Raw genomic sequence first — 10872 nt, forward strand, 5'->3', positions numbered from 1 at the left:
ATTTTAATTTATATATTTTTAAAATTTGTTTTTTTTTTTAATATTTCATTGTATATTTGAAAAAAATAAATTACTAATTTTATACATGAAAACCTTATAAAATGTGTAATTATTAATAAATATCTCATTTAAACTTGAATACTGTTAAGTTAACAAATTAAACACCAAATAATATAAAAATCTTGATAGTGGACAAATCGGTAGCGAGAATTGTTATGCAATAAGTTAAGATTTTCAACACTAAGAGAAAATTAAAAAAAATAAATAATAGTCAAATTTAAATCAATATTAATAAAATTAAAAACACATGTTTCATCGAATTCGTATTTAAAACGAAAAGTTTCATTTAAATCAAATAAGCAATCGCCTTTTAATAATTACTGGTTCTTATCTTAATTTACCCTAACGGTGTTAGCCGTACATCAATAATCGTGACTATTACTTGAATATCAGCTAACTGGACAATTATTATTAAATATTTAATATTTCCGAGAGGATATATAGCGCTATCTTTACGGGTATAAATTAACAAAAAATCGGTTGCCAATATAGATAAAATCGTAATCTGTGTCCAAGATCATAATTTGTTAATTAACTTAGTTTGATAACGACATAACCTTTATATATATAATTTAATGTTTTTATTTAGGATCTCGTGTTACCAGCCGTGCTTAACCTAAAGTTTAAGGTTACACTTTTAAAACTCAAAAGAGTTAACGGATATAATTGTTATGTCTCATTTTAATTCTAGTATTTTTTAATATTGACATTGTGTGCTTAAAAATTTAATAATAATCACATGTGTATTTCTTACAGTTGCATTTTTATATTTGTGCTTTTATTCTAACTTGATCATTAAAGGTAAGATCGTACTTGATGTTATTAAAATTATTTTACTGGGCTTATTTATTTATCTAATCGTATCATAAGAATTATTACTGACTTAATATATATTATTTTGGAGTAATATGATTAAAGTATTCTTTGGTCATTCTTGCTCTAAATGAAATTTAAAATTTAAAAGTTATTAAATTTTATTAATAAAAAGAGTTATGTAAATTTTCCATTAAAAATCAATATTATTTTTTATTACATTTTAAAAACATGACTATTTCAAAATTTTATCTTGATAAAACAGTATTGCTTACACTGAATATTCATTTAACTGAGACATTACTAATGGTCTATTGTGTAGTGTTAAACTCCTTTTAACATATGATTATTTATTTAATGTAGTNATAACTTTAATACATAGTAAACTTTTTAGAATATTTAACTTGAAGTCAAAATTTCATAAGATGGGCTTCGCAGATAAATTAAAGATTCTAAGAGGACATTAATATTTTTATAGGTTGAACATATCTTAACTTCTTATTTTATAATTTTTAATGATCTGAATTTTGGTTAAAATTGCTTTATTTGTTTGAATATTTTTTTCTAAAATATTTGTTTTTAAAATTTATATATTTTAAATTATATTTTTGTAGCGACCAAAACATACGCAACGAATATTCTCGAATGTTCTCGTTATCAAAAACCTTCGAGAAACTTCGATAACGCCATAAGATAACCTACGCGGGTATAGAATATTCTAGAATTAGCGAGAGCCTTATCGGAGCTATATATATATCGGAAGAATCAGTCAGTGAGTTAGTTCAGTTCAGACTGTCTAGTCCGCGATACGCTACACGACCGCTACACCCCGCCGCTGTTGTCATCGTGTATTATGTTTACTTCGATTATTTTATTTTTCCTTACTGTATATACATATATTTTCTTTTAGTGTTTATACGTCTATTTTAGTGTTATAATTTTGTTTAATAAAAGTCTACCGCCATTTAAATAATTGTGTGTTGTAAGATATTACCCACATTTTAATTTATATATTTTTAAAATTTGTTTTTTTTTTTAATATTTCATTGTATATTTGAAAAAAATAAATTACTAATTTTATACATGAAAACCTTATAAAATGTGTAATTATTAATAAATATCTCATTTAAACTTGAATACTGTTAAGTTAACAAATTAAACACCAAATAATATAAAAATCTTGATAGTGGACAAATCGGTAGCGAGAATTGTTATGCAATAAGTTAAGATTTTCAACACTAAGAGAAAATTAAAAAAAATAAATAATAGTCAAATTTAAATCAATATTAATAAAATTAAAAACACATGTTTCATCGAATTCGTATTTAAAACGAAAAGTTTCATTTAAATCAAATAAGCAATCGCCTTTTAATAATTACTGGTTCTTATCTTAATTTACCCTAACGGTGTTAGCCGTACATCAATAATCGTGACTATTACTTGAATATCAGCTAACTGGACAATTATTATTAAATATTTAATATTTCCGAGAGGATATATAGCGCTATCTTTACGGGTATAAATTAACAAAAAATCGGTTGCCAATATAGATAAAATCGTAATCTGTGTCCAAGATCATAATTTGTTAATTAACTTAGTTTGATAACGACATAACCTTTATATATATAATTTAATGTTTTTATTTAGGATCTCGTGTTACCAGCCGTGCTTAACCTAAAGTTTAAGGTTACACTTTTAAAACTCAAAAGAGTTAACGGATATAATTGTTATGTCTCATTTTAATTCTAGTATTTTTTAATATTGACATTGTGTGCTTAAAAATTTAATAATAATCACATGTGTATTTCTTACAGTTGCATTTTTATATTTGTGCTTTTATTCTAACTTGATCATTAAAGGTAAGATCGTACTTGATGTTATTAAAATTATTTTACTGGGCTTATTTATTTATCTAATCGTATCATAAGAATTATTACTGACTTAATATATATTATTTTGGAGTAATATGATTAAAGTATTCTTTGGTCATTCTTGCTCTAAATGAAATTTAAAATTTAAAAGTTATTAAATTTTATTAATAAAAAGAGTTATGTAAATTTTCCATTAAAAATCAATATTATTTTTTATTACATTTTAAAAACATGACTATTTCAAAATTTTATCTTGATAAAACAGTATTGCTTACACTGAATATTCATTTAACTGAGACATTACTAATGGTCTATTGTGTAGTGTTAAACTCCTTTTAACATATGATTATTTATTTAATGTAGTGATTTTTTTGTTGTTGCTTTAGGAATTGTGTTACAAAATATTACATATTTTTTTGATAAAGATAATGAATTTTATTATTTAAAGAACTATAATGTTTAAGCTAGTTTAGTAAATATCATACCATACTTAGTAGAATAAATATACATAAAATATATATTATACTCATTACTCAGACGAAAAAAATTATGGAAAAACAGAAATTTATTATTTTTAATTAATTGTTTTAATATTTTTTTAACAAAATTCATGATTGACATTGATTGTTTTAAAAACCCAGAAAATCATTGAAATTCCAAAATTTTTATTTGTTACAATTATCATGATATTGCATAGAATATTTAATGGGATTCTTTAAATTTTTCTGACTCCACTCTTAGCAATTGATGTAAATTTTACATGTTTAATAATAAATTATAATTTATATACAATGATTCATTTGTTAATAAATTGAGTGATTTCCTTGTTTTGGTATTAATAAAAAGAAAAAATATCTGTAATTTTTAATATTATGATTTAGATTTGTAATTAATTAATTAAAAATTTATTAAGTTAAAGAAAATAAATGAGCGCCGAATTTGTTGAAGGATGGTCAATAGCACAAACTTTGGGAGAAGGAACATTCGGAGAGTATGTTAAATTTTATTTTTAGTTTAAATATTTTTTTTTATGTAAAATTGGTATCTTTTGATTAAATCAAAAAAGTTTGTACATTTTTTTTTCTTTATTTTTAAAATGACATCAGAAAAATTCAAGTCCTACTTTAAGATCTGTTAGTCAACTTGAATATATTATTTATAATATTTTATTGTGTTGAAAAAATATTATTCATAGATTATTTTTTAGATTTATTTTTAACTTTCACTTTTACTTATATATTTTAAGATTTACTAATAAGTAAGTCTTTAGTAAAAGATGTATTAGAAATTACTCCAGGTCTTTAATTTCTTTAAATATTATTAAAAAATAACAAAATTATATAACATTATGTTAATAAAGACCTAACAGAGTAATACTAATAATACTTAAGTATGAAAGACTATGCCACAGCCTCCCATACCTCTTTCTCTCGAATAAAATCTACCAGTCCTTCGTACCATGAGATATCCTTTAATGTCTCTTTTGTATACTCTTCATTCAGTAATTTTTCAAAATACTCTTTCCACCTTTTTCACATCATCATAACTCAATAGCACCTTCTTAGCAACTCTCATTATACCTTACATAGTGATGATCTTATGACCTTTTTTCTCTTACTTTTGCAAGATTTATTTTTCATTTTCTTTTGTTATACCACTACATGATTATGTATGTTGCTATTTAATAATATAAAGTTAACTTTCCTTTAAGTTATAAAGGATGATTAAGGGTAAATATTAGTTGATAATACAAGAATTATATGTAATTAAAAAAAATCAAAAATTGTTTTTCCAATACTGTATTTATTTTTGAGTTATAGAGTGGTTAATTATAACCAAATCACTTTGTGTATAGTGATAGGTATAAAAATAATGATAAAAACACTTGGGAGGAAACACTTATGTAAAGAAACTGAATTAATATAATCTATATGAGGTGCATAAAATGGACCTAAAGGTTTTACTGCATGGGCAGTTTTTGCCCACCTCTTTAATATATAAAACTAGGGACTACACAACAGTGTTTACAAGCGTGAATTAGCCCTACAAAATTTTGATGGGAACATTTACAAATTTATGTATTCACTTCGGTAATTTTCATATGCATTTCTTTCTTTAAATCTGCCAGTTTTTTTAGGTTCATCACATACACTTTTGACATAATATATCTATAAAAATACATAAATAAATTCACACTTGTAGACACAACCGAAGTGATCACAAGCATAATATTATTTTTTTACACTTAATTTGGAAGTCTTTATGAACACAGAAATATATAACTCATGTTTTTTTGTGGTAAAATTAGAAAGAATTTAAAATCTACAGTTAATTCTGATACTCTTTGTAAAATATGGATATCTTCAATCCAGGGAATTGATTATTATTATTTTCTAATTTTATGAGTGAGTGGGACATCTGTTACTCTGTAACTGTGACTGTTAGAAACAGTTTCAAATTATCTTAAATCTTTGTCTTCCTTTTATAATTTATTGTTTTTTTTCATTGGGCTCATTAATTTGTAGTATTTCAAAGTTTCATTAAAATAAAATTTTATTTCTATATAATGGTGTATATAAAAAGATAAAGTATGAGTAATTTGAAGAAAAAAATAAATACAGGGTGGCCCACCACTCACTGACAACTTAAATAACTTTTGATCCAGTTAATATTTTTAGTTGATTTTTTTTTTAAATAATAATTATATGTTAGGTATATACCTATATCTCAATAATTAATTTTTTTACATTTTATTAAAAATATTAATTATTTTTAAATTTTAAATAAAATGTCAAAAAAAAATCTAAGATAGCTATTTTGTAGAGTAGAATTTAAGAAAAATTTTAGTAAAAAAATATNTGGTATTAATAAAAAGAAAAAATATCTGTAATTTTTAATATTATGATTTAGATTTGTAATTAATTAATTAAAAATTTATTAAGTTAAAGAAAATAAATGAGCGCCGAATTTGTTGAAGGATGGTCAATAGCACAAACTTTGGGAGAAGGAACATTCGGAGAGTATGTTAAATTTTATTTTTAGTTTAAATATTTTTTTTTATGTAAAATTGGTATCTTTTGATTAAATCAAAAAAGTTTGTACATTTTTTTTTCTTTATTTTTAAAATGACATCAGAAAAATTCAAGTCCTACTTTAAGATCTGTTAGTCAACTTGAATATATTATTTATAATATTTTATTGTGTTGAAAATATACTATTCATAGATTATTTTTTAGATTTATTTTTAACTTTCACTTTTACTTATATATTTTAAGATTTACTAATAAGTAAGTCTTTAGTAAAAGATGTATTAGAAATTACTCCAGGTCTTTAATTTCTTTAAATATTATTAAAAAATAACAAAATTATATAACATTATGTTAATAAAGACCTAACAGAGTAATACTAATAATACTTAAGTATGAAAGACTATGCCACAGCCTCCCATACCTCTTTCTCTCGAATAAAATCTACCAGTCCTTCGTACCATGAGATATCCTTTAATGTCTCTTTTGTATACTCTTCATTCAGTAATTTTTCAAAATACTCTTTCCACCTTTTTCACATCATCATAACTCAATAGCACCTTCTTAGCAACTCTCATTATACCTTACATAGTGATGATCTTATGACCTTTTTTCTCTTACTTTTGCAAGATTTATTTTTCATTTTCTTTTGTTATACCACTACATGATTATGTATGTTGCTATTTAATAATATAAAGTTAACTTTCCTTTAAGTTATAAAGGATGATTAAGGGTAAATATTAGTTGATAATACAAGAATTATATGTAATTAAAAAAAATCAAAAATTGTTTTTCCAATACTGTATTTATTTTTGAGTTATAGAGTGGTTAATTATAACCAAATCACTTTGTGTATAGTGATAGGTATAAAAATAATGATAAAAACACTTGGGAGGAAACACTTATGTAAAGAAACTGAATTAATATAATCTATATGAGATGCATAAAATGGACCTAAAGGTTTTAGTGCATGGGCAGTTTTTGCCCACCTCTTTAATATATAAAACTAGGGACTACACAACAGTGTTTACAAGCATGAATTAGCTCTACAAAATTTTGATGGGAACATTTACAAATTTATGTATTCACTTCGGTAATTTTCATATGCATTTCTTTCTTTAAATCTGCCAGTTTTTTTAGGTTCATCACATACACTTTTGACATAATATATCTATAAAAATACATAAATAAATTCACACTTGTAGACACAACCGAAGTGATCACAAGCATAATATTATTTTTTTACACTTAATTTGGAAGTCTTTATGAACACAGAAATATATAACTCATGTTTTTTTGTGGTAAAATTAGAAAGAATTTAAAATCTACAGTTAATTCTGATACTCTTTGTAAAATATGGATATCTTCAATCCAGGGAATTGATTATTATTATTTTCTAATTTTATGAGTGAGTGGGACATCTGTTACTCTGTAACTGTGACTGTTAGAAACAGTTTCAAATTATCTTAAATCTTTGTCTTCCTTTTATAATTTATTGTTTTTTTTCATTGGGCTCATTAATTTGTAGTATTTCAAAGTTTCATTAAAATAAAATTTTATTTCTATATAATGGTGTATATAAAAAGATAAAGTATGAGTAATTTGAAGAAAAAAATAAATACAGGGTGGCCCACCACTCACTGACAACTTAAATAACTTTTGATCCAGTTAATATTTTTAGTTGATTTTTTTTTTAAATAATAATTATATGTTAGGTATATACCTATATCTCAATAATTAATTTTTTTACATTTTATTAAAAATATTAATTATTTTTAAATTTTAAATAAAATGTCAAAAAAAAATCTAAGATAGCTATTTTGTAGAGTAGAATTTAAGAAAAATTTTAGTAAAAAAATATCTTAAAAATATTCAATAGTAAATATTCTGTAGCGTTTTGAAGTTTGTGAAAATTTGAATTTTCATGTACTATTTTACGGTATTAAACATTGAAATACGTATTGAGAAAAGGACAGAAGAAAACGCTATCTTTTCAATATACTTTTGAATGAGAGTGATAAGTAATAATTGCCTTATCTAATTTCTTATCATGGTATTAATGCCAAGTTTGTAATGTATACACACTATCATCATATGTATACACAGTAATCATGAAAAGATAGCGTTTTCTTCTGTCCTTTTCTCAATACGTATTTCAATGTTTATTACCGTAAAATAGTACATGAAAATTCAAATTTTTACAAACTTCAAAACGCTACAGAATATTTACTACTGAATATTAATAAGATATTTTTTTACTAAAAATTTTCTTAAATTCTACTCTACAAAATAGCTATCTTAGATTATTTTTTTTGACATTTTATTTAAAATTTAAAAATAATTAATATTTTTAATAAAATGTAAAAAAATTAATTATTGAGATATAGGTATAGACCTAACGTATAATTATTATTTAAAAAAAAAATCAACTAAAAATATTAACTGGATCAAAAGTTATTTAAGTTGTCAATGAGTGGTGGGCCACCCTGTATTGTGGTTTTTGTTATACTAAATAAAATATTTTTAACATCCTTTCAACCAAGAAATTAAACTGTCATATTAAAACAGGAAACCTGTACAGCTCCAGTAGTATAAAATAGAATTTCAATACTTACACATTAAGACACAGCGATCTGAAACTAGCTCTACAGTTACTCTTAGAGATATACATTTTTTATTTAATTTATATATTTTTCAAATAGTAACTGCCTAAAATTTTTAGGGTGAAGCTTTTGATAAATCGAAATACAAATAGTACTGTGGCTATGAAAGTGATAGATTTAAAAAATTATCCTGATGCCATATCAATGGTAAAAAAAGAAGCAACTATACACTGTCGTTTAAAACATCCTAGTATTATTAAATATTTTGGACAAAGATATAGTAAGGATAATTTTTACATATTTTTAGAATATGCTTCTGGAGGAGAGTTATTTGATAGAATAGGTTTGTTTTCATATTTTCAGTATTATTAAGAATTATTATAGTAATTAAATTTAGTTTGTTTCATTAGAACCAGATGTTGGGATGCCACAGTCTGATGCACAAAAACTATTTAAAGAATTAATTGATGGTGTAGTAAGTCACATAACTAGATGTGAATATTTAAATAAATAACATTCAATTTTACTAGGACTATTTACATAATAATGGTATTGCACATAGAGACTTAAAACCAGAAAATTTATTATTAGATGAACATGGCAATTTAAAAATCAGTGATTTTGGACTTGCAACAATGTTTATGTGTAATGGAAAAGTAGATAAACGTTGAACTGTGTATTAATTGTTATTAAATTTAATTATAATTAATATTCAATTTTTATTTTTTGATAGCGCCGAAAACTTGAAAATAGCTGTGGTACTCGTCCATACTTAGCACCAGAAGTTTTGTCACATTGTCCATATCAAGCTGAACCTTCTGATCTATGGTCATGTGGTATAATTCTTGTCTCAATGCTAGCTGGAGGTATATTTTGTTTTAATATAGTATTAAAGTGACATTTAAAACAACCATGCTTTTTCCAAACCAATTTAGTAAGAAGGACAATTTTAATAAGTCCCTAGTAACATAATTAATTAAGGTTCTAATCTACCCTCTTTTAACATTTAATCATGGTAAAATAGCAGTCTCTTTTCTTTTCTCTAGATTGAAAGAAAAGAGGATTATTTCTAGAGTTTCGTTTTAACTTTAGAATTCTCAAACAGGTTGTTCAATATGTAAAAGAATTGATTGATTGTTATGATCAAGAGAAACTCTTTTCCTTACATTAAAAAAAAACTGTACATTTATATATATATATATAAACTACAAAATTAAATCATTTTACTTTGTAATTTAATAATTTTTTTACTGTATTTGTGTGTGCAACTACTAGACTATAATATTCAAACATTTTTGGTAACATGTTGCTATATAAATAATTTCTAAAAAAAATGATTGTTAGTTTCTCCTGAATTAACAATGGATTTTTACAATTATAATCAAATTTTATAGTACGCTATTGAGTAGGTCTTTTTAACCACTTTTTTAGCTTCGATGCGAAGAGAAGGTATTAATTTTACTATGATGTGTTTTTTTTTTTATTGGTTATTTTTGTTAAAGTAAATCATTTTAAATTAATTCAGTTCTGGATATTTTAATTTTAGAATCTTTTTAAATACCAAAAATTACTTAGAAATGATTACTATGATTTCTATTTAAATGCGCTATTACAATAAAAATGCAAAAAAATAATGAGTTTTTCTGATAAATATACTGTAAATAGTAATTATAAAATTTCCTGACTGCATATTAATCTTAAAAATAACATTGTTTTAATTCTCATAAAATTTTCAATTTAATGATTTATTCTAGTCAACGAAGGAGTAATTTTGGCGAATAGCAGAAAAAAATTTAACCAAATTTTTTTTTATTTAAAGTAGGAAATTGGTGGATTATTCCAAAAGCAACATCAACTCTTATTTCTTTAATTATATCCTGATTAGTAGTTCTTTGATTTTAAAATATAATATATGAATAAATACTAAATATAATCATTAAATTTAGTATGAAATTGATATTCAATAATTTAATATTGTAATTTAAACGGAGAAATTATAAAAATAATAAAGAAGTTATATTTTGTTTTACTTTTACGTGTATAAAAATTTAAAGGGCTTGATAAAATAATTTTCAATACCAACTGTTTGTTACTATAAATAAATGCACTGGACTACAAGGAATTTTCATCAGAAGCAAACATATACTTTTCTAAATTAACTTTTCGCGTTGTTTTAAAATGTGCAATTAGACTTTTTCTATCACTTCTAATTTTTTTATATTATTACTAATTATATATAAAATAATAATTAAAAAAAAAAAAAAATTTGTTTTCAAATTATTACTGATTTGATTTTTAATATGTTAAAAATAATCAGTCCAAATTTTCAATTTTAACCTATTTTTTTGGTTCTTTAAAGTTGATGAAAAATTTTTGATAAAGATTTATGAAAGTTTATAGTAAAATAAATTGAATATATTACCATAACTTTTAGCTCAATTACAAGTTTAAAATTGACATCTAGGCCAGTCAACAAAGGAAAAATTGCGGAAAAAATTT

General features: G+C 23.3%; 1 protein-coding gene across 6 annotated transcripts in view; it reads left to right on the forward strand.

Annotated features, from left to right (window-relative positions):
- The first annotated feature begins 556 nt into the window (after positions 1–556).
- LOC126904583 (serine/threonine-protein kinase grp) overlaps positions 557–10872 on the forward strand; it is a 23031-nt gene continuing 12715 nt past the window's right edge. The window contains exons 1-6 of one of the 6 annotated variants that reach the window (XM_050683722.1): positions 558–861; positions 3658–3735; positions 8493–8716; positions 8784–8848; positions 8904–9029; positions 9107–9239. In XM_050683722.1, coding sequence (XP_050539679.1) covers positions 3671–3735; positions 8493–8716; positions 8784–8848; positions 8904–9029; positions 9107–9239 — 613 coding nt within the window. In that variant the 5' untranslated portion in view covers positions 558–861; positions 3658–3670. Of the gene's footprint in view, positions 862–2435; positions 2733–3657; positions 3736–5686; positions 5765–8492; positions 8717–8783; positions 8849–8903; positions 9030–9106; positions 9240–10872 lie in introns of those variants that run through there. The other 5 variants (XM_050683721.1, XM_050683720.1, XM_050683718.1 and 2 more) reach the window with 5 other exon arrangements.

Source organism: Daktulosphaira vitifoliae, unplaced genomic scaffold (genome assembly GCF_025091365.1).
Source record: "Daktulosphaira vitifoliae isolate Bord-2020 unplaced genomic scaffold, ASM2509136v1 Scaffold_4, whole genome shotgun sequence".
Taxonomy (NCBI): Eukaryota; Metazoa; Arthropoda; class Insecta; order Hemiptera; family Phylloxeridae; genus Daktulosphaira; species Daktulosphaira vitifoliae.